Source organism: Rhincodon typus, chromosome 9, assembly GCF_021869965.1.
Source record: "Rhincodon typus isolate 14 chromosome 9, sRhiTyp1.1, whole genome shotgun sequence".
Lineage (NCBI taxonomy): Eukaryota > Metazoa > Chordata > Chondrichthyes > Orectolobiformes > Rhincodontidae > Rhincodon > Rhincodon typus.
In genome coordinates this window covers 16,934,188-16,959,402 of record NC_063340.1, presented here as the reverse complement: position 1 = coordinate 16,959,402, position 25,215 = coordinate 16,934,188, and the positions used below count along the sequence as shown (strand labels likewise).

The 25,215-nt window shown below is 39.8% G+C and overlaps 1 protein-coding gene across 4 annotated transcripts in view; it reads left to right on the top strand.

Moving 5' to 3' along the window:
- stxbp5a (syntaxin binding protein 5a (tomosyn)) overlaps positions 1–25,215 on the top strand; it is a 174,938-nt gene that overhangs the window by 71,978 nt on the left and 77,745 nt on the right. For all 4 annotated transcript variants that reach the window (XM_048600658.1, XM_048600656.1, XM_048600654.1 and 1 more), the window contains exons 7-14: positions 2,529–2,607; positions 5,291–5,445; positions 12,522–12,594; positions 13,434–13,581; positions 14,969–15,036; positions 16,457–16,497; positions 17,266–17,486; positions 22,349–22,527. In XM_048600658.1, the coding sequence (XP_048456615.1) occupies positions 2,529–2,607; positions 5,291–5,445; positions 12,522–12,594; positions 13,434–13,581; positions 14,969–15,036; positions 16,457–16,497; positions 17,266–17,486; positions 22,349–22,527 (964 nt within the window). The remainder of the gene's footprint in view (positions 1–2,528; positions 2,608–5,290; positions 5,446–12,521; positions 12,595–13,433; positions 13,582–14,968; positions 15,037–16,456; positions 16,498–17,265; positions 17,487–22,348; positions 22,528–25,215) is intronic.

Here is a 25,215-nt window from a genome sequence, read left to right as displayed (position 1 = left end):
CAGACCATTGGGTCATTCAAGAGAGATGAATGGTGGTGGTGAGTGTTAAGAAGGCCTTTTATGGTAACCTAAGCAAGTATGAGAATTGGCATCATTCTGCATCATGGCAAACTAGCCATCCAGCCAACTCAGCTCACCAACGCTTTTCCAGCTGTACTTAAAATCTGAACTACTACTGACTAATTATTGAATTGTTACAATTAAGGAGAGTGAACAGCCTCTCGTATCTTTACCAGCTCTGTGAAAATAACTCATCCAGTCTTTCTTGCCTGCTTATTTCCTCTAACCTTACAATTTTTTTTCTCATCACTTATCAAATTTCATGTTGAAAGCCATGCCTGAAGCTGCTTCCTTCACAATTGTGCAGTGCATTCCAGTTTCAGACCACTCCCTGCATAATAATTATTTCTTCATCTTCATATCTTTTGTTCTTTTTGCAGATCATTTTAAACTGACATTTTCCTGTTCTTTACCCTTCCACCAATGGGAGTGGTTACGCTTTTTGTCTTTTCCATCTGAGCACCTCATGGTTTTGAATGTCTCAATCAAATTACCCATCAAGCTTTGAAGGAGAAACAATTCAACTTCTCCAGCTATCTGCATAACTGAAGTGTGTCATCCCCTTTTCTGTCATAACCTTTTCTGTACCCTCTCCTTGCCATCCTAGCCTCAAAGTCTGGTGCCCAGAATTGAATGATACTCCATTTGAGGCTGAAGTAGTGTTTATCAAGAAGATCCACCATAACTTTGTTGTTCTGAAACTCTGTTCCTCAAATTATAAAATCCAAGATCCTGTATTCCCTTGTGGTGTTTGTCCTTCTGAAATGCATCATCATTTTCTTTTTTTGAATTGAATTTCATTTGCCCTTTCCTGCCCACCTGTGTAGACTATTGATATCTTGCAGCAAACTACAGCTTTCTTCTGTAATATCAACCAGCTGATCAGATTTTTGTATTTTCAAACTTTTTAATTATACTCTGTGTTTAAGAGTAAGTCATCGGTGCATACCACAGAAATCAAATCAGCATTCCAGTCGCAAACACCTGGCTTGTAATTGTTCATATTGTCATAGAATCCCTACAGTGGGGAAGCAGGCCACTCAGCCCATCAAGTCCACAGTGCTGAAGAGCATCCCAACCAGATCCCCACCCCAACCCTATTCTTGTAACCCAGCATTTTCCATGGCTAATCCATCTAGCCTGCAATTCCCTAGACATTGGGCAATTCAGCATGGCCGATCCACTTACCCTGCACAACTGTGGACTGTGGGAGGAAACCCACACAGACACACGGAGAATGTGTAAATTCCACACAGTTGCCTGGGGGTGGAATCAAACTCTAGTCCCTGCTGCTACTGTGAGGCAGCCGTACTAACCACTGAGCCACTGTGCTGCGCTTAGACTGTTCAGTCTATCCCTTACTGCTTTAAAGAAAGGTATAATGTCAACAGTCCTCTATCTTCATACTTCTAACCAAATTAGATTGAGAAACGGTGGTCATAGTGCCCACTGTTTCCTCCTTTTAATGCTTTTGACAGCAGAGGTTACATTTGATCCAAGCGTGACTACTTCTGTACTCAAAGAAACCAAGTACCCTTTAATATTTCCCCCTTCATGATGTGTAGGTCATCAATATTTCTCACTTCTCCCTAACCACAATATCTCTGTTTTCCCCCTCTTTTGTGAAGACAGGTACACATTATTCAATGACTGCCATTCTTCATCCAATGTTTTCTGCCTCAATGCTCAATTTTATTTTTGATCTCTTGTATGCCTTGCTCTGTTATAAAACCTCCAACTCATTTAAAGAACTGTTGCTGAAAGCCTCAATTTAAACCATAAACCGTAATCTGAGATTGAATGTGTTTATTGCCTCTCTACACCTGTTGGTTTGTTTTTGTAACAGTGAGAATGTTTAGTAAATGTTCTTGTAGTTTACAGCTTGTTGTGTTTCTGTTTTTGAACTGCATATGTATTTCTGCTTGTGTGGACTATAATCTAGCCTAGAATGTCTTCCTGTTCTTCCAAAGCCTAATTTAGCTGATGATGCAGAGCAAACTTTGGGCATGACTTGATAGAAAACAGCAATTCCTTGCCTACAGCAAGTTATCTTGTGTTGTCAAATCCAGGAAACGATGCTTGATGAAAGCATGCTTATCACTTTTTACAGATTATCTCCAAAAGGAGCTACCTCCCAAATGCATTGGCCAGATACTGGATAAATGGAATGAACTAAAACTTCCCTCAATGGGTTCGACCCAGCTGGGAAGTCAGACAAAGAAGTTCATTTCAATTCCTGATTTGTTAAACTCTGTTTAATAGTTCTTTGAAGTCTTGAGCCTAAACAAAATGAACAGCTTCCCCGGTGGAGTTAAATCCTCCTTAGCAAGGAAGAATGACCAAATACTTCACAGTAGCATGAGCTCTGCATATTTTTGCCCAAGAGCATAGTATTTTCATGTGCACATTGAATTCGGAGAGCAGGCTGAACTAATAAGCTCTACGCTTAATCAAATACTTGCTTTCAGGGAAGCTGCCAAAAGATGGGAAGAAAGCAGAGCCTTGCAAACCTATCCTCAAAGTGGAATATAGAACCTGTAAATCTGGGTATGTGTTGAGTCCTTTCTCTCAAAATATTTGTGTTCTGTTCTTTGAAATGTTGATGCTGGAGAAAGGTAGGAGTTTTCCATTTTATCTCCTTACAAATATTGAATGCCATTGGAACCTCCAAAGTGGCAAAAATTCATTGGTGCAGCACCTTTAGATCCTTGGGAATTTGTCAAAATCCACATTGACTTTGTGGGAAAATCTAAAGTTAAGAATTAAATATTTGACACATACTTTTAAGTCAATAAACATTAAATAATTTTTTGTCTCTTGTTTCTCCTTGCCATCTCTTTAAAAGATGTAGAGCACAGTGTGTGTCCTTGTGTAAAGCCAATCACATGGAGAAGAAATTCAGATTTTTAATTTATCCTACAACTCTAAATAGGGTGAGCGCTATTCACTATGTTGGAGTACAACGTTCACATTCTGGGGGTTACCATTGAGCAAAAGTTTAATTGGAGCAGCCATATAAATATTGAGTTGGGGTTGAGAGCATAGAATCTCTACAGTGTGGAAGCAGGCCAATTGGCCCATCGAGACTACACCAACCCTCCAAAGCACACCCCACTCGGACCCAACCCACTACTCTGTCACTGGAACCCTGCATTTTCCATGGCTAATCACCTAGCCTGTACATCCTTGAACGTTTTCGGCAATTTAGCATGGCCAATCCACTTAACCTGCACACCTTTGAACTGTGGGAGGAAACCGGAGGAAATGCACGCAAACAAGGAGAATGTGCAAACTGCGCGCAGTTGCCCAAGGCTGGAATCGAACCCAGGTCCTTGGCACTGAGGCAGCAGCACTAGCCACTGAACCATTGTGCTGCTCGGAGGATGAAATCATCCTTGATCCTATTTAGTGGTGGAGCAGGTTTGAGGAGCTGAATTGCTTACTCCTGCACCTAGTTCTTTGTGTTCTTGTGTAAAGGAAAATCATACAGTAGATGGGGCCTCCACTGCTACTCCCCTGGTGGGTAATGGAAAATGTCCAGAATGATGTGTACTGTAATTCGTAGTGGTTGAAAATTTTGGAATGAGTTGGAGGTAGTAAGGTGGAGTTGGGAGGCCAGTATGTTGGACAAGTCGTGTCGAGAAGTAACAAACATGATAAATTTCAGTGAAGGAGAAGGAGAGGCTAAGTTCAGGACAGTGATGAATGATATTTTGGTAGCAAAGACAGGCAACGGTGAGTTTGGTTCAGTTCATGGGTCTAAGTAGTAAACTCAGTTTATGCACTATTGGCTTGAACTGAAGTAGTCATATCAAATGAAATGCAGTTAGGATACTTCTGGGTGAGTGCTTTTTTTTTTAAAAAAAAGAACGTGGCCTTGTATGCTAGTCTGAGTAATTCAGTCATCCACAACTTTGTAAATCATCTGGCACACCACAAGTCCCAGCGGAAGTGCTAGAGATGATGCTTGGTATCCTTAACATACAAGTGGTTGTAAAATCCCATTTATAGGCAATGACAACAAGGGTGTAATTTATAATTGGGGGAAATGAGAAATTAAGCTTAGGAAGGTTAGCAATGTTTGTGAGAAATAGTGGATATACTATTGAAGGAGACATACTATGGTCCATAATTATAATGGTCACTAATAAGGAATTTAGAAACATTCCTTTGCACAGAGCATAGTTAGGATGTTCACCTTGCAACTATGTAAGAGTAGTCGAGACAAAGCATGGATGTAGAAGGTGTAATGGCAAACAGGGTGAGTACATGAAGGAGAAAAAAATAACGGAAGGATGAAGAATATTGAAAGGGTGCAATGAAGTATAGTGGGAAAAGTGGAAAGGTTCTCAAAATCTCACCATGTTTCCACTTCTCCTATAGTTGGTCCTTAAAACCTACCTCTTACAAAGCCATTTGTTATTGGTGCTGAAGTATCTCCTCCTTTGATTTGCTGTTAGTTTTTGTTTGATTACAGACCTGTGAGGCATCTTGAGAAGGCTTCCAGCATGAAACCTGCTGTATAAATGCACATTGCTGCTGTTCCTGTTTTATGACTCTAAATAACTGCACAGAATGTACAAGATAGCAGGAAAATATCCTGTTCGACCTGCTGTAAATTCCACCTTAAATATTCCCTGCAGATTGTCTCTGTCTCTGCACTGACCAATAACAGTTGGAATAAAATTAATGAGAAAACAGATACCAGTAACTAGAGAAAACAAAAACCGAAATTGCTGGAAAAGCTCAAGATCTGGAAGCATTTGTGGAGAGAAATCAGTTAATGTTTTGGGTCCAGTGACCCTTCCTTAGAACTGGTATCTGGTGTGTTTTTAACTTGTCTACAGAGATCTAACTATACATTTAATAATGTTCCAAAATCGACTTTTTTTAAATGTTGCACGACCACTTAAAGGCATTTACATAACATGGGTCAAATTTTATGAACTCAATGATTTTTGTAGAAGGAGTTTTCATTTAAGTTTGTGAGGAAATTGATAAGTTAATTACTACAAAAAATACTTGGGCATTTTTGCTCTTTGTGAGATTGCATCAAGGTTTATTCTATGACTTTGCCCAATGTTTGTTATGAAAGATGGACATTCCCAGTAGCCATAAGCTACTAGCACTGAAGTATTAGTTTGTGTTTCATGGTTTCTTATCATTTCAGTAAGTAAAATCAATTCTTAATCGTGTGCTTTTTTTTTCCTGACTTTTTTTCTGCATCCAGAGATCCTTTCATCATTTTCTCAGGAGGTCTGTCCTATGATACTGTAGGCAGAAGACCGTGCTTGACTGTGATGCATGGGAAGACCACTGCAGTACTTGAGATGGACTACCCAATTGTCGATTTTCTCACCCTGTGTGAAACGCCATATCCTAGCGGTAGGCTTATGTAGTTAACTTGTTTGTATCATTGTAGCAACTTTGCATTCTGGTTCTCTTCCCACAACTGAAATAAAAAATCATATTTGTACTTGGTTTTTAATGGGCATTACTAACCTGTTGCAACTGAATCTGAATTTGTGGCACATTCGAAAGACAAAGTACTCTCATAGAAAAGCAAAGGACTTTGGTTCATAATGTGCTTCGTGGCCTGAGGATGTTCCAAAGTACTGCACAACCAATACATAGTTTAGATGTGTTACCACTGTGGCAGTGTAGGGAATTCAGGAGTCACTACACACCAGTACCTTGACAGGAATGAGATCAATGAACTGCTAATCTCATTTTAGTAATCTTGATTGAGGGGTAAATATTGATGGTACCAAAGAACTCCTGTATTCTTCAGCCATGTCATTTGGATCTTTCACGTTCAGTTGAGGAAGCATGTGGACTTTGGTTTAACACCCCAATAGAAAGATCACACCTCTGTCAAGCAGCACTCCCTCAATAATGCACTGGGTGCCAATCTGCCATAGATCTTACCATGTAAATTGGTTGTTGAAGCCTCAAAAATTTCCTTGCTGACAGGGATGTCTTGTACCCCAAGTGTAAAAATTAGCTCCCAATTTGGGTGTCTGCCACACATAGTCTGTTGTGTCTGGATATGTCTCAAACTTCTTTGCATCATTGCAGCACAAACTGTTTCCTCCCTTGCATCCAAGTAAAAGGTGCTGGTAAATAAAACTTGAATTTGTGGGCTAAGTGGTTGAAGATGATGTGTAGAGCATACTGTGGCTGAAAAGGTGACGTAGAGGGAAGTGTTTACTTTGAATATGTGTTAAAGCATGATTATTTTAGGATTCTGTTAAATGGTGAGCTGACTAGTACACCGCAATCTACAGTAGATTATATGTTGAAGTCTCTGGAATAGGTCAGACACCCGTGGCCTCTGACTCAAAAGTAGCTGCCCTACCACTGAGCCACAGCTGACTTCCTTATATTAAAAAAAACATGAAACTCTATCTGAGATTATTTATTGCAACAAACCATTCTCTTCAGGTGATTTTCTAGTTTCATTGCAATTTATTCGTTGTGATTAGTTTTGAAGCAAAGGAGAGAAACAAATTCCATAAACCACGCACAGTAGCACTAATGACAATGCTATAAGTGGAACTATCATCCAATGAAACAATGCAAGCAGCGTGTTCTGGTCTAAGTTGATGTGGTTGCTAATTCTGCAATTCTTGCCCTTAAATGGGTAGAATTACAACCGTGAAAATTGTTATGGGCAGCTAATGTCTGTACGTATATTTGCAAACAGTATGTTCCCAGCTGTTTCTATAGAGAGTGCCTTTCGCCATGGGTTGTAGCCACTGGAGTGTGATGCATTTCTGATGTAATTCCCCAGATGCGAAGAAGCTGACAGTTTCTGAAAATGGCAGAAAACATTTTTTTGACCATTGGTACCCATGTTGAGAAATAGCTATCAGGCTTTTTTTAAAAAAAAAAAAAAAAATGAATTCAATTTAAAAGCAAAAAATAATTGGGACTTTGTGCACAGATAACTGACAGTACCCTTGAATATTGTTTCCATCTACCTTCTGGATGAACATGCATTTCTTTTCCTGTATTCTGAACAGGGCTGCCTTTTGGGTCGTGACATTTTAGTGAAGATGATCCAGAAACTGCTTGTGATCTCCACTATACTGCATCCAATTGCTCCTTGAACAGAGATCTGCCTCACCAGCTCAATTTTCTGACATTTAATTGAAAATGGGCTGCCCCTAGTTGCACTGAGGTCTGGCATGGCCCTCACATTGAAATTCAGACAGAGTTCAGTACATGGACTGCTTTGTACCTCAATTTAAAAAAAAATAGTGTTAGTTGGAAATGATGCAAGCATTTACAAGAATCAATTCCTTATTTTGTGTAAGTAATTGGTGAAGTCAGTGTAATTAAGCAAGAAATTCAAGTCCAAAACAGAGTTCATGTGCGTGTATGTCATTGCAGGGAGCATGGTAAATAAGACTGGGGAGTTACAATAAATTACCATGTGGAAATGTGTGATAATATTGCTGGAAAGAATACTTCAGGAGGCTACTGCTGGAGAAAGATGATGTTTGAGGGTTTAAGGACAGAGTCAATTTGGCTACAGCTAAAGAATAAACAGCATACAATTACATTGCTTGATGTGGTCTACAGGCCAACTAGTGAAAAGGATGTAGCAGAGCAAATCTGCAGGAGAAATTAGAGGAATGCCAACATAAAGTAGTCAAAATGGGGGACTTCAGTAACCCAAATATACCGAAATGCAGCAAAGTGGCTCAGTGGTTAGCACTGCTGCCTACCAGCAGCAGAGACCACTGGTTTCAATTCCACCCTTGGGTGACTGTCTGTCTGTGTGGATTTTGCATGTTCTCCCACTGTCCGTGTGGGTTTCCTCCCGGGTGCTGCAGTTTCCTCCCACATCCGAAGATATGCAGGTTTAAGTGGATTGTCCATGCAAGATTGTCCATAGTGTCCTAGGATGTGTAGGTTAGGTGGATTAGCCATGGTAAATGTGGGGTTACAGGGATAGAGTGGGGAGCTGTCTGAGTGGGATACTCTTAAGAGGATCAGTGCGGACTCAAATGGTCGAATGGCCTCTTTCCACACTAGAGATTCTATGAAATATAAACTGGGATGTTGGTAAAGGGCAGAGGGGAGCAGATATTCCTAGAACATGTTGGAGAGTCTGCATGTCCATGTCCATGTGTCCAATCCAACTAGAAATGATACACGAACAAAAATGAGTTGCTGGAAAAGCTCAGTAGGTCTTGCAGCATCTGAGAAGAAAAAAATCAGTTAACGTTTCGGGTCTGGTGACCCTTCCTCAGAACTGACAGTAGTTAGGAAAACGTCACTTTATATGTAGAAAATAGGAAGGGGGTTGGGGTAGGAAGTACATGATAGGATAGAGCCCAAAAAGAGAGAAGAACAGTTGGACAGCCAAAGGAGTTGATAACGACCAGGCTGGGAGGGTGAATAGTTGTTAATGGGGTTTATTAATGACTAACAATAGGTGGTGTGTGATGGCAGGCTGTGATAACAAGGCCTGGTGTGTGGGCAAGGGGGCTGGGACATGGGAGAGTTTAGGCCCTAAAATTATTGAACTCGATATTGAGTCCGGAGGGCTGCAGGGTCCCCAAGCAGAAAATGAGGTTTTGTTCTTCCAGCTTGCATTGAGCTTCGCTGGAACACTGCAGCAAGCCAGAGAGAGATGTTGGCCAGGTAACAAGGTGGTGTGTTAGTGTCAGGCAACAGGTAGCTCAGGGTCTTTTTTGTGAGCAGAATGTAGATGTTCCGCGAAGCGGTCACCCAGTCTACGCTTCGGTTCCCGAACATAGGGGAGACCACATTGTGAGCAGCGAATGCAGTCGACTATATTCTGGGAAGTACAGGTGAAGTGTTGCTTTACCTGGAAGGTATGTTTGGGCCCTTGGATACTGGGGAGGGAGGACGTAAATGGGCAGGTGTTGCACCTTTGGTTACAGGGGGAGGTGCCGTAGGGCTGTGGGGAGGTGTTGGGGGTGAAGGAAGTGTGGACCAGTGTGTCCTGGAGGGAACGGTCCCTGTGGAAGGCGGACAAGGGAGGGGAGGGGAGTATATGTCTGGTGGTGGAATCTCGCTTGAGGTGGCGGAAATAGCACCTGATGATCTTCTGGATGTGGATGCTGGTGGAATGGTAGGTAAAGGTAAGGGGATCCCTTTCGTTGTTGCGGGAAGGAAGAGAAAGGGGTGAGGTTGGAAGTGCAGGAAAAGGGTCTGACACGGTTGAGGGTTCCGTCAACGACGGGGCTGGGGAATCCTCATTTGAGGAAGAAGGCGGACATTTCGGACGGTCCCTTGTCAAAGTTGGCCTCGTCTGATCATATATGACAGAGGTGGAGGAACTGAGAGAATGGCATGGAGTCTTTTTAGGAGGCAGAGTGTGAGGATGTGTAGTCCAGGTAGCTGTGGGAGTCAGTGGGTTTATAATGAAATGATACATTGCTGGACCTAGTCCTTGGTAATCTCGTGGGCCAAATGGATCAAGTATCAGTGGAAGACGATTGAGGAAACAATGATCATTGTTTCACAGGGTTCAGAATGGTGGTGGAGAATGACGATCCAGAGTGAAAAAAATCAATTAAACGGAAAGCTGAGTTCAGTAGGGCAAAAGCAGAGCTGGGCAGGATTAATTGGAACAAAAGGTTGTCAGGACAAACAGTAACTGAATAACGGGCTACCTTCAATGATTTGGATGCGATCATGGTATGTTGCCTCAAATGGGAAAGATAGGATAAACCAATAAAGACTCCTTTATGATGATTTATTTTAAAAGAAAAAGTACGCTTATGACAAGTGTTAGACAGAAAACACAATTGAGAACAAATAAGAATACTGATTATTTGGAGGGGAGTCGAAAAAGCATAGAGTTATGAGAAAAGGCTAAATGGGAATCCCAAGGCCATCTTTGTAAATAAGGGAGTGATTAAAGGAGGCGTAGGGTTGATTAGAGACTAAAAGGGAATTTATAATTGGAGGCAGGAGGTATGACAGGTGCTAAATGAATACTTTGCATCCCTCTTAATAAAAGAGGAGGATGTTGCCTAGGCCATGGCGACAAAGGAGGAAACTCTGTCCAGATGAGATGCATTCAAGAACTTCGAAGGAAGTGACGACATTGGCCATAATCTTTGTCTCCTGGAGACTCAGGAGGACCCAGAAGACTAGAGAATTGTAAACATTCCAGCCTTGTAAAGGTTGCACGAATAAACCCAAGAATTACAGACCAGTCGGTCTAACTTTGGTGGGGAAGCTTCCAGAAACAATTATTTGTTTTGAATTGATAGTCGCATGGAAAATGGTCAGTTGATAGATAGAGTCAGCATGGATTTCTGAAGGGAAAATCACGCTTAACTAACTAACTGGAGTTTCTGGAAAAAGTAACAAAAAGCCGATGAAGTAATGCTGTTGATATGGTATGCATGGGTTTCTAGAAGGCTTTTGATACTGTGCCACAAAACAGACACGAGGAAATCCGTGGTATAAAAGAGGTAGTCGTAACACGGATACAAAATTGGCTGGGTGATTGGAAACAATAATAGTCATTGGATGTTTTCCAAGCTAAGGAAGGTTTTTGGTGGAGTTTTGCTGGGGTTAGTATTGGGACCCTTGCTTTTCCTGATATGTTAATGATCTGGATATTGTTGTGCAAGGCATAATTTCAAAGTTTGCAAATGACATGAAACTTGGAAGAATTGTAAACTGAGGAGGACAGTGTGAAACTTTAAAAGGAAATTGGACAAGTTGGTGGAATAGGTAGACCGGTGGCAGATGAGCTTCAAAACAAAAGTGTGACGTGGTGCACCTGGGTAGGAAGAACACTGAAAGACGAAATAAGATAGGTGATACACCTCAAAAGCACGAAGGCAGAAAAGAGGGACCTAAGTGTATATTTGCTCAGATCATTGAAGGTGATGGGACAAACAAAGAGCAGTTAATTAAGCAAACACTGTCATCGGCTTTATTAATAAGGGTAAAGAGTACATGGAAAAGGAGGTGATGTTGAACCTGCATAAGACATTTGCTTAAGCGTGGCTTGGACAACCTATGGGAGTGGGCAAGTAAATGGCAGGTGCAGTATGTTGTGGATGAATATGAGGTTATCCACTTACGGAGCAAAACCAGGAATGTGGATTATCATCTGACTATAAATTGAGGAGGGAATGCTCAATGAGACCTCGGTGCCCTTGTACATCTGTCACTGAAGATAAGCGTGCAGGTACAGCAGATGGTCAAGAAGGCAAATGGTATATTGGCCTTCATAGCAAGAGGATTTGAGTACAGGAGCAGAAATGTCTTGCTACAATTATACTGGACCTTGGGGAGATCACACCTGGAATAGTGGGTGCAGTTTAGATCTCATCTGAGGAAGGATATTCTTGCTGTAGTGGAAGAGCAGGAACGATTTACCAGACTCGTTGCTGGGATGGTAGGACTGATGTAGGAGGAGAGGTTGGATCAGTAAGGATTATATTTGCTGGAATTTGGAGACAGAAATGAGGGGTGATCTCAAACGTACAAAATTCTAACAGGCTAGGACAGGGTAGACACAGGAAGGATGTTTCCAATGATGGGGGAATCTAGAACCTGGGATCACAGTCTAAGGATACGAGGTAAACCATTTAGGACTGAGATGAGAATGTTCTTTATGCAGTGAGTGTTAAGTCTGTGCAATTTGCTACCACAGAAATCAATTGAGGCCAAAACATTGTGTGATTTCAAGAAGGAGTTAGATAAAGCACCTAGTGCTAAAGGGATCAAAGGATTTGGAGGAAAAGTGGGAACAGGCTATTGAGTTGGATGATCAGCCATGATCACTGTAAATAGTGCAGCAGGCTCGAACAGCCAAATAGCCTACTACTTCTCCTGCTATGTTTTTATTTTAGACTTCAGCTGGAGTTTTGTATACAGTTGTGGGTCCCACATTACAGGAAAGATATGAATGTGTTGGAGATTTACAAGCATAGTTCCAGGAACGAGAAACTTGGGTATGAGGATAGATTGAAGAAGTTGGAACTGTTCTCCTTGGAAAGTGATAGATTGAGAGGAGATTTTATAGAGATTTCAAAAACCATGAGTGAACTGGTTGGACTAGATTGGGAGAGTATGTTTCCACTCCTTAGTATGAACAGATAAAATGAAGTCAATTAAAATAGTATTAAACTCAAGATACAATACAGTATACTAATTGTTAATGCCAATGCTTAAATCCCAAGTATTCCCACAGTGGCTCAACTCTACACTTCCCTAACCTGTATTAGTGCAGTTCAAATATCGGAACACTGGAGAATAGTGGAGTGAGGAGATAAGTTGATGAGCATTCTTTTCTACTTTCGAGGAAAAATTACAGAATTGGCATTTGTTTTTCTTTGAACGAGAAAAAGTTAAAATTCTGAGGCACTTCAGCCTTCAATTTACCAGCCAGTTTACAATTGAATGCCATGTGTGTATTTTCCCCTGTATTTGATTTATTGTCGCTAATCCTGCAGATTTTCAGGAGCCGTATGCGGTCGTTGTCCTTCTGGAAAAGGACTTGGTCGTTGTGGATCTTGGACAAAACGGGTAAGTCTCATGTTGAATTAATGTTTGATCTAATTACTATAAATTGGGTTATTAAAATAGCAGATGTTGGAGTCGGAGACAACATCGTGTGGAGCTAGAGGAACACAGCAGGCCAGGCAGCATCAGAGGAGCAGGAAAGCTGACGTTTCGGGTCGGGACCCTTTGTCAGAAAATAGCATTTCAGTTTAAATAATTCAAAGAGGGTACATATCTGTTGTTATTGTTTCCAATGGTGGAAGGCTCTAGAACCAAATGGTACAGATTCAAAGCCATAGCGAAAGAAGCATGGTGACATGAGAAAACCTTTTCTAATGCAGTGAGTGGTTAGGGTCTGGAATAAACTGCCTGAGAGCTAGTCGGAGGCTGACTTAGTTGGGACATTCAAAAGGGAATTCGATCGTTACCTGAAAAGGAAAGTCAACACTAGTGTGGGCCAACTAGCTTCCTTTTGTATTGTAGCTATTCTTTGATTCTAATATGGACTTGATTTTCTACCTATTATCCAGCTGTCTGCTGAATGTTTGTGGACTGTGCAGCCATTTCATAAAACTCAATAGAAAAGGCTTTAACAGCATACAATTCCCATATATTTTGTTCAAGGAATAATTAATATAAAACAGTTGAACACCACAGTTATCTCTATGCAAGTCTTTGCAGTATTCTCTTTTCCATCATAATTGGGCACTAAAAAATAATTTGTGTACAATCTTTGCCCAATTTATGACCTAGGTTAATGGATTCATCTGTAAATTCTAACTTGTAGGAAGTTAACATTTATAGTTTTTTAATGGAAAATCTGTTGCCAATGCTTTTTGAAACACTATTTCTTTGTCTTCCAGTTATCCTATATTTGAGAACCCATATCCTTTGGATATACACGAATCACCTGTCACCTGTTGCGAGTATTTTGCTGACTGCCCTGTGGATTTAATTCCTGCACTTTATTCTGTTGGGGCAAAGCAGAAACGGCAAGGATACAGTAAAAAGGTTTACAGTTTGTTTTTCAAAATGTAAAAATATTTTCAATCTATTGCAAGCATGTTTATGCAGAATTTCCTTGCTATTTAGATGGCGTATGCACCACACCATTAAAATATTTCCTTCCTCATGCCTCTGCTCAGTTGACCTCTTTGTGTATATGGATAGACACGTGTCTGCACGTTTCTGGTATTATTGTTGCCATTTTCACAATTCAACCTATATTCAGAACTTCTTTTCTATGTTAAAAGTTTTGTTTATGGAATTAGAATTTTTAAAATTGCTTTTTAAATTGCGCATACAATAGCGCACTGGTTATACCTAGTCTGTTTATGGCCTCCTTTTAGAGGAAAAAGTGGTATTGGAACAAATTGTGGATTGTATACAAAGCAGTAACAGATATATATCCTTGAAGGGTTAATACATTGACCATCTTTGTGTCTCCAGCACTTAATTTAATTTTTTTATTCCCTCCTTTCAACCCTGAATTAGTGTTTTTTTTGTGACAAGTTTCCGATGTTACACCAATGAGATCAAGTTGCAGAGCTCTTTGTTCAGATCTGATGTTTGATCAGATGGACCTAGGCCTTGACTTGTATTAGAATTCTTTTGTTTTAAATTCTTGGTTTTACTATCTTTTCACTCGCAGAGAAAGAAAAAAGATGTTTTATACTTGCTGGCTCTGGATAGTTCTTGCTGCACTGCTCTAACCAGTCTGTAGCAAACAGCAGCTAGACCAATCAGTGGGCTGTCATTGGGCAATTTTTCTTTAACTCAAAGGCCCAGTGATATTCTGATTTAATATAACAAACTAAGTGCTTCAACGGCGACATAGTCTTAATTTGATTTTTTCCATGTTACAAAATTCACCTGTTATTTCAACTTCTTAGCAATGTCCAACTTCCTTTCCAGTTTACAGTTTAAAAAGGAAAGATTAGTGATTCTTTACATGTGAGTATCTTAGTGGTTTTATTACTTGACTGAGGTTTTGACACTTGAGCCCTCCAACCATGTTTACAGATGTGTTAGTTCTCTATTACTTGAAGATGCAACAGGAAATAGCAGGCTTGAATGTTCCTGAAGGTACCATGTTATAGTTAGAAAACTTAATTATGGGATTATTTACCTTCTTGGCTACTGTCCTTCAAGCAAAGACCTGGCCTGTGGCAATCTGTTATTGGCTCCTGTTTTTATTTGATCCATTGCTTGTGTTTCAAATTGTTTTTGGAAACAAGGTTAACACTACTTATGCAGCAGGCTCACAGGAGTCATGGGCAGTTATTAGTACAAAATTCATGTAGAAATTATATCAGATTATGAATTTCTAGATATTATGATTAGTGGCAAGAATATCTTCCTCAGAAAATTTCTCAGTGTCTACGTTTATGTCTTCAAGGAATGGCCCATCAACGGAGGTAATTGGGGTTTAGGCACACAGAGCTACCCAGAGATTATTATTACAGGGTAAGTAAGGAATGTTAAGTATCCTCATAATTTATATGAAGTATTTTCAGTACTTTAGTGTCTTCTGGAGTATTAAGCACATCAATTATGTTTTTAAAATGAGGGTTGAAACAGATGCAGTAAACTGTGTCCTCCCATACCCAAGCACTTGTAACTCTCATGCACCTGGCAAAAGTTTCCAAGAAAATTCACCATTTTTATGAAATTTCTACAAAAACCTCGGTTTGAACTTGGCACACCAAATTTCCAAGCATCACTGCCCATCATCCTCCATCATGCTTGCACCATTTACAGCAATGGCTGGTTGAATTTGTGATCACATTTGATCTGAAATCTTTTACCTATCGATACACTACGTCACTGAAAAATACTCCCATGGCAAGGGCTAAAGCAAAAATATATTGTTTTGAGATTGGATATAAATGACTAGAAAAGGATCAGATAATTGGTTTTTTTTTTTGGAGAAACAGACTTTGAGATGACCTTGCTTGTTTCCAAGAGTATACAGGAAATTGACAGGAATGTCCTACAGTTAGAATGGTTTATGCGTTAAATCGTAGTGGATGCAACACAAAGGAAGGAAACCTGTCATAAAGGTTTTACCTGAATGGTGGTAAGGCAGATGGCATTCTTGACATTTGCTGAAGGAATGAACTCTATCAAACAATTGCTACTTCCTAAAAATTCTTTTTCATTTAGTTCATTTGTAAAATACCAATGACTAAGTTTCTTACATGTGCTTTAGAATTCTGACATAAGAGGCTCTTGACCTGGCTAATGTCTCTTGTTAACAAGCATTTACTGGGCTGAGATTTGATTTGTACCATTGGTAGGTAGGTTTTTGAATAGCAATCCTGCTTAGCAGCTTCTGTATCTCCAGCAGTCACCAGAATTCGTTACCTAGCATGTCTGATCTTGGTGCAGTGGTCTCTAGCTGCACCTCTTCTCCACCTAGCAGGTTATAAAGTATTGTGTTGGGGTCAGTATCCTAAAATCCCTTCCGGAACAACATTTGTGGAAGTACCATCACAAGGACTGGGATTGTCATATTTTAGGGCAACTAATGAGGACATTGAATGTGCCCTTGTCAACATCATCCATATTCTAAGAACAAATAAAACAGCAAAGTCCTAACAATTCTGATAGGGTGACCACCTTGGTTTCAGTTTGGTGTTAACCAGTTGAAATGAAATTAGATTTGGTCGCTTTAGAAATTGGACTTGATCATTTATTTTTGCAAAAAACCTTTTGCATAATAGTAAGTATTAATGTAAACCGGTGAGTGAAGAACAAATTGATTGAAAAGATTCTGAATCCCTTCTTATGTAAGTGCCATTATGCTTTTTAGGCAACTGTTAAAACCTTTGAAGAAAAGGTCAGTGAACAAGATATTAAGATCTGTTTTTCCATTTACTTTTAGGCATGCGGATGGATCTTTGAAGTTCTGGGATGCTTCAGCCAGTAAGTTGGATAAATTCTTCAAATATCCAAGATGAAATGTTATGCTCAAGGGTCAAATTATTGCTGTGTCTGTAAAATACTGTTTTTCTTCCCTCATGGATGTTATTCCAAAAAGCTGATATGACAACTGCATTTTGAAAAATGAGGCCAAAATCATCATGTTGTACCATAAGCTTGCCTTTCATCCTCAATACAAGCAAAACTGGATTTTCCTCTGAATCAAGTTTAACATGTAGTGAGTCTTATGAGAATTTCAAACAAATGGTTTGTGGAATATGGAAAAAGAGTCTTTGGAAACTATCTCTCTTTTCTTGTAGTAAATGGAAGACTGTTTATTTGAACAGTGCAAATTTCCATTTCACTGTTTGTTTTATATTGACTTTGAAAAATTAGAGTTTGAGATCTGGTGTTTCTTCAAAATGAAAGTTGTTAAATTTGACTTGATGTCACTCCACAACTAGTTATTTCTATACAGGTGATTTATTTGAGTGAATAATGCAGAACGTTTTTAATAGCATAAAATTTTGCCCATTTGTACATATCTAGGAGAACACAAGCATGTCTCTTGAGGACAGCAGTTTCGTTTTTTTGATGTTCACTAGTTGGTTCCTGACAGCTTTTCTAGAAGCAACAGTTTTGTGGCTTGTTGTAATAGGCAAGAGCTCAATGTTAAAATGCATTAGGTTGTCTTTTTAATTTGCAACAGATCTACTAACTTTTCATTGAATGTTCTTATTCTCCACATTTTTGATTTTTCTTGCTTGTTAGTAACATTGCAAGTTTTGTATAAAATGAAAACATCCAAAGTATTCGAAAAGTCTCGGAATAAGGAGGAGAAACCAAACACCGACATAGTGGATGAAGACCCTTATGCCATTCAGATAATTACGTGGTGTCCTGAAAGCAGAATGCTATGCGTGGCAGGGGTATCAGCACATGTAATCGTTTACAAATTCAGCAGACAGGAAGTGACAACAGAGGCTATTCAGGTATAACCTACAATTAAAGTACAGTTAAAGATAATGAATTCCTTCTCATCTAATGGTAATTGATTCCATTTATCTTGAATCGCAGCCTAGAACAAAACGCTATTTTTCTGGCTGACAAAAATCACTTTTTGCCTATGTTTGGTGTATGTGTTGTTCTGCCTTTTACAGTCGTGACATGCTATACTTGCATTAGAGATCAGCCTCAATTTTTCACCCCCATACAGAATCAGAGTCAAAGATGTACAGCATGGAAACAGACCCTTTGTTCCAACTCTTCCGTGCCAACTAAATTAATCTAGTCCAATCTGTCAGCATTTGGCCCATATCCCTTTTAAACCCTATTCATATATCCATCAAGATGCCTCTTTAAATACTGTAATTGTACCAGCCTCTGCCACTTCCTCTGGAAGCTCATTCCATGCACGCACCACCCTTTGTGTGTAAAAGATGCCCTTTAGGCCCCTTCTAAATCTTTCCTTTCTCATCTTAAACCTATGCCCTCTGGTTTTGGACTCTGCTACCCTGGGGAATATACCTTGGCTACTCACCCTATCTGTGCCCCTTGTGATTTTATAATTTTCTATAAGGTCACCCCTCAGCCTCCGACCTTCCAGGGAAAATTTAGCTACAGCCTATTCAGCCTCTCACTATAGCTGAAACCCTCCAACCCTGGCAACATCCTTGTAAATCTTTTCTGAAGCCTTCCAAGTTTCACAATGTCCTTCCTATAGCAGGGAGACCAGAATTGCACACAGTATTCCAAAAGTGGCCTAACTAATATCCTGTACAGCTGCAACATGACCTCCCAACTCCAATACTCAATGAACTGACCAATAGGCAAGCATACCAAATGCCGCCTTCACTATCCTGTCTATCTGCGACTATTTTCAAGGAACTATGAACCTGCACTCCTCCAATGTTTGTGTTCAGCAACATTCCGCAGGACATTACCATTAGGTGTATAAGTCCTGCCCTGATTTGCCTTTCCAAAATGAAGCGCCGCACATTTATATAAATTAAACTCCATCCACCACTCCTTGGCCCACTGGCCCATCTGACCAAGGTCCTATTGTACTGTGAGGTAACCTTCTTGGTTGTGTATTTGGTGTCATCTGGAAATGTACTAACCATACCTCCTATGTTCATATCCAAATCACTTATATAAAGGAAAAAAGCATTTTTTTGGACCCAGCACCGCTCCTTGTGGCACACTGCTAGTTACAGATCTCCAGTATGAAAAGCAACCCTCCACCACCACGCTTTGTCTCCTACCTTGAAGCCAATTCTGTATCCAAGTAGCTAGTTCACTCCGTATTGCGTGTAATCTAACCCTGCTAACCAGTCTACCATATGGAACCTTGTTGAACGCCAGAATGAAGTTCATATAGATCATGTCCACTGTTCTGCCTTCATCAATCCTCCTGTTATTTCTCCAAAAAACTCAATCAAATTAGTGCAACATGATTTCCCACTGTCAAAGCCATGTTGACTATCCCTAAATCAGTCCTTGCCTTTCCGAATACATGTAAATTCTGTCCCTCAGGATCCCTTCTAACAACTTGCCCACCACTGATGTTGGGCTCACTGGTCTATAACTCCCTGGCTTTTCCTTACCACCTTTCTTAAATAGTGGTACCGCATTAGCCAATCTCCAGTCTTACGGCATCTCACCTGCAGCTATCGATGACACAGATACCTCAGCAAATAGCCCAGCAATCGCTTCCCTATGTTTCCCACAAAGTTCTAGGATGCACCTGATCACGTCCTGAGGATTTATCCACCTTTTTGTTTTAAGATGTTCAGCACCACCATCTCTGTAATATGGACACTTTTCGAGATGTTGCTATCTATTTCCCCAAGTTCTGTCGCTTCCATATCCTTCTCCACAGTAAACACTGATGCAAAATACTCACTTAGTATCTTCACCATCACTTGCAGTTCCACACATAGGCAGCCTTGCTAATCTTTAAAAGGCCCTATTCTCTCCCTAGTAATCCTTTAGTCCTTAACATATTTGTAGAATCCCTTTGGATTCTCCTTAACCCCACGTGCCAAAGCTATCTCGTGTCCCCTGATTTCCCTCTTAAGTATACTTCTACTGCCTTTGTACTCTAGTAGGGATTCACTTGATCCCTGCTGTCTATATCTGATACATGCTGCTGCCTTTTTCTTGCCCAAAACCTCCATTTCTCTAGTCATCCGGCATTTCCTTCATCTACCAGCCTTGCCCAATAACAGAAACATACTGTTTCTGGACTCTTATCTCTTTTTTTTTTTTTGAAGGCTTCCCACTTACCAGCCGTCTCTACCTGCGAATATCTGCCCCCAATCAACTTTTGAAAGTTCTTGCCTAATACTGTTAAAATTGGCCTTCCTCCAATTCAGAACTTTAACTTTTAGATCCGGTCTGTCTTTTTCCATCACTGTTTTGAAGCCAATAGAATTATGATGGCTGGCCCTAAAGTGCTCCCCCATTGACACCTTAGTCACCTACCCTGCCTTATTTCCCAAGAATAGGCCATGTTTTGCTCCTTCTGTCGTGGGTACATCGACATACTGAATCAGAAAATTTGTTTGTACATGCTTGACAAATTCCTGTCCATCCAAGCCCTTAACACTATGGCAGTCCCAATCTATGTTTGGAAAGTTAAAATCGCCTACCATTACCACCGTGTTATTCTTATAGATGACAGAGATCTCCTTACAAATTTGCTTCTCAATTTCCCGCTGACTGTTGTGGGGGAGGGTCTATCATATAATCCCTATAAAGTCATTGTCCCTTTCTTATTTCTCATTCCACCCAAATAACATCCCTGGATGTGCTCCCAGGAATATCCTCCCTAAGTACAGGTGTAACGTTATCCCTAAATAAAAAGGTTACTCCCCCTCCTCTCTTGTCCTTTATAAATGATTTACTTACTAGTACTTAATAACTATGTGCAAGGATCAAGTGGGCATTACAACAGTTTAAGGCACACCTATCTTTGTGTCAGATGCCATTGATATTCCAAAATGATGACTATGGACAATGTCGGTTCTCTTTTATACTCCGTACATAAATCGGCTCCCATTTTTGTTTTGAGGGGATGTTTTAAGGCTTCGCAGGTTGACTTGTATGCCAGCATCTGTTATGGTGAGCGTTTTCACTTGTACTCTGATAGACTTAACAATGAAAGCTGGAGGTATTTCTTAGAATCGCACAGAACAGAATTCTGTCCATGTTCGCTTGTTCTTTAAATAGTTTTCTAATCACTCCTTAGCTTTTGTTCCTTTGCTATAGCTCAATAATTTTCTGCTTTTTAACTGTCTGCTAGTTCCCCTTTAGAAATTACTGCCCTTTCAGACAGTACATTTCTGACTGTAATTTGATGCATAAATAACATTTTTCTTGCCACACCTGTAATTTGTTTATCAACATCTGTTGTTACACTTCATTGGGCTAGCATGATGCAAATCAAACCTTGCTTTTCCTGGAGTAATCACAAAAGTTGAAGATTTTTAAAAGCTTGCAGAATTCCTAAATTTACTTGTCTTTTAGAGCCATGTTGATAGTGCACACCAGGTTTCTGTAAATAACAAGAATGACTATTTATTCATTATTACAAATGAATACATTCTAGCTACAAATAAACAACTATAAATTGTCAGTATATAGCTCTACCAGCTAAAACTCTAACACCTTATAAACATCCCATCATCACAGATAGAAAAAAAATAACATGGTTATCTGTGGAGGGAAAGATTGAGAAGGCTCTTCCGTGGTCCCTGTCCAAAAAATGCAATTCAGCCAAACAGTTATGGTCCTCACGTGCTATCTCTCCAGTCCAGAAAAAAGAAACAATCTGCGCCTTTTAATTTTTAACAGGAAGTCTCGCTGTCTGAGACTTCACTCTAGCAGCCGGGAACTCAAGCTTTTTACTCAGCAGCCGCAGACACTTTCTAACTAATTGAAAGCAAAACTAAAAGCCTTCCCGGGTCTGTCTAAGCTTTGACTCATGATTCTTTTGTCTGTCTTATTTAAAAAGAAGGACCCAGAGAGCACTCAAAAGTTGCTTATCAGCTGCCTGTGTGAAGATGACATTCCAGCACCTCTGTGGCGACACTCCTTTACACAGAACACCAGTCTTAAAGGGCAGAGTGTCATCACAAAGTGCGGCATGCCTTCAGCAGCCCTTTATTTTTAAAACAGTGCTTTTTCCATTTCAGGCCATAATCAATTTACAAAAATTTTAAATATACCATCTTTACACTGTTGCCTTCTGTTTACTGACATGCTGGCCAGAGAAAACCCTTTCATCTTACTTGCTCTGTCATAATCCTTCATAATTTTGATCATATCTATGAAATACAGTTGAAAATCATACCAGGAAGCATCAGTAGCAGTCTATCTAAATGAGTGACAACGCATCAAAGAAACCCAGCTACCCTGAAATATTTGTGCGGCTGTAACTGATGTAGTAATTTTCTACCAGGAGTTGACGTAACTCAGCAGTTCAGGCCTGTACTTAGGTCTTCAAGCTTGCACTATCCAAGTCCATAAGTCGAGAGCCCTGGGTTACTCCATTTAGAAATAATTGTAAACCCTACTGTTCTTGACTGAAACTTCATTGCTGTGCTGTTACCTTTCATGTTGCCTCAAAAGCTTTATTCCAGTGTTACAAAATGACTTAATCATCCTTGTGCTTTGCACTTCTGTAACTTTTAGTTTTATCGGCTTAAACAGTTGGAATGATGAAAATTCAAATCGCTGAATTTAGATAAGAACCATCTTGTTTGGTTCTGTTAAATAAGTTGTGGAAACTTAGCGGTTGATTACTACAGTGAAATAGAGAAATATCCTCTCTTTCTTCTCTCTGCTACAGATGCTCGAAATACGCTTGCTTTATGAAATAAATGATCTAGAATCACCAGAAACCGATCAAATACCATCTTTGGGGGCACCATGCCAGGGGCCAAACTCTCAGACAGCAAATTCTCAGTCTCATCCCTCTACAAGCAGCAGCTCATCGGATGGTCTTCGTGATAACGTGCCCTGCCTAAAGTAGGTATTGATCAGGAAGTCCTGAAATATTTTACAACCTTACTGCAAATTCATCAGTTTTGAGTGTAATTGCTGTTGTATGTAATATGGGAAATGCAAAACATCTTGCAGTCGCTCTTCACTTTTCTGTGACGTTGTTTGGGGGCACTTGGGGAATAAATCCCTTTTTGCATTAGTGTTATAGGTTGCTTTTACTCTCATTTGAGACCAGATGGAGCCTCTGTTTTGTATTTTCTTTGAAAGAGGATGCCTGTGACGTTGGAGCGTCAGCCTAGATTTTTGTCCTGAAGTCTTAGATTGAGACTGACACTCAACCATCTGACTCCTATTAAAGACTGCTTCGAGAATGCTATGAATAATACACCGTAGAAATAGTATACGTTGTGTAAAATGTGCGAAAGGTGTTAAAGAACAAATTGATGTGATAGTATCAGTCACAGCACGGAATTGCGTAACCTTTCCTCTGTGTCATGTGATTTTGACGATACATGCTCAATGTATTCACCATGTTTTATCTTGGCTTAGTTGATTGTGCTGTTGCCTCTTGAGTTGGGCTGTATGGAGAAGTCCCACTCCGGAGATGTAGTCTAGCCTAATGCGTCAGTAAAATAACGGTACTACATTGTCAGAGACACTGTCTTAGTGATTAAATAGAGGCACACTTTGCCAAAAAAAAATTCATCTTGCATGTTGTTTGAATTTTTCTGTGTAAATATTGCATCTAATAGTGACTGCACTTGAAGTAATGACATGCTTATAAAGCACTTAAGGGCGTATTCAAAATGTTTAAGGTACTGCAGAGTACAAATTCTTGACAATTTAAACTTTCCTTTTATTTCTTGTATATGGTCAATTAACTTTCATGTCAGTTTCAAAGGATACTAAGTTCTCAATAGAAAAGTTTAATTTCAAGGATTAAATTTTCAACACCAATAATTGCTATTTATGTAATGTTTCTAACTTGGTAATCAGTGTAATGCTTTTCTTGAGGGTTATCAAACAATTTTTGACATGCAACTGTGCTAGGATAGAAGACCAAAAGTTTGCATGAACTAGTATTAAGGAACATCTTAAAGGACAAAAGACAGGCAGGGAGGTTAAGTCAGGAAATGAGAGTTTTATTGCTGAAAAGAGACAAGTTGCTAATACTCTCTTGTCTTGCGTGCATCAGGCAAATGTAAGAATGTTGACTGTCAAGCTATCGTTATACCAGAGACAAACAATGGTGTGCGGATTGATTGGCAAGTTAACTCTGATTAATTAAAACCTAGAGAAAAGAAGGGGGAATTCTGGGGTCTGCATACTTCCTGGTAATTGAAAGAGCACAAGGCTTGAACGTATTCTTTCTGTTTGCAGAGAATGAGTTCCTGCGTTTTGAAGGTATGTCACTTTCAGCAAACCTAAATGAGCCATGTGAAGAGCTCAGTTTAAGATTTATCTTAAGTTGTTTGTGTACTATTAGCTCACTCAGGATTGTTCAGGAAGTTCAATTGCCAAGTCACATCTAAGAATAAATGCCTATTGGACTTGTACAAGTAATAAGTTACCTTGTGACGCACATGACAGGGTTCTTCATTGTGGCTTACTGCATTCACACACGAGTTGTCTGAGATGCACAAAAGTAATGTCCTGTTATATCCTATTTTATCATTTACCATTTCTTCACGGCGTGGATTGAGTTACTACAGCCTATTCAGTGAGTTTTTCACGCATTGTGAAGGGTTACTTTGCTAAGGCTATGCATGATCTACAGATTGATAAGTGCTTTGTTTTGCCTGTTGTAGAGATGATGGTGGTAATATCACTGGATTAATAATTCAAACCCCCAATCTGATGTCAGAGCATGGATTGAAATGCCACCAGGACAGTTGGTCAAATTTCCATTTGATTAATGTATCCGGATTGAAAATTGCTTTCATTTAATAATGTCCATGAGCCATCAGTTGTTCCAAAGACTCATCTGGTTTACTGGTGCCCTTTCTATAAAGAAATATGCTGTCAGCTATATGTATCTCCAGACTTATAATAATGTGTTTCATTCTTAAACACCCTCTTAAAATAGCCTTACAAGTCAATCGGTTCAAGGGCAGTAAGTGATGGGCAAGAAATGCTGGACCATGCCAGTGATGCCCATATATGAAAGTTTTTTTTATGAATGGAGTATGCTGCTGAAGGAAGTCATTAACATTTGTGCCACATTGCTATTAATATGATCCCAATTGATTGTAATCCTCTACAAATCCGATCCCACAATGAAACCTTACATGATGGATCATGTATGCTGTTTGTGCAGTTTGATTACCAAGGTGGTCAGTCACTGAACATATTCACTTGGCTGCCTATGTAGTTTTGAACAAAGCAAAAGATTATAACATGAGAAAATGCTGTATGACAACTTTGAAAGATCTTATCTTAGACAGCAGTAAAGTTCAACCCTATTTGTTTCTCAGCAATATCCTCTACAGACACTTGATTCCAATGAAATATCATTCCTATCATAATTCTTTGATTTCTTAGTCATCTAGCAAGATGGCAAGTACTTCCTTTGGACTTGTACATTCAACAGATGTGATTCAACTTGTTACTATCCCTCCCCAAGATTCACAAACACCAGCTAATATCTTGTACATTAAGACAAGTGCTGTTGATGTGAGCAGCTAAACAGTTTAAGATGGTTTTTCAGCCCCA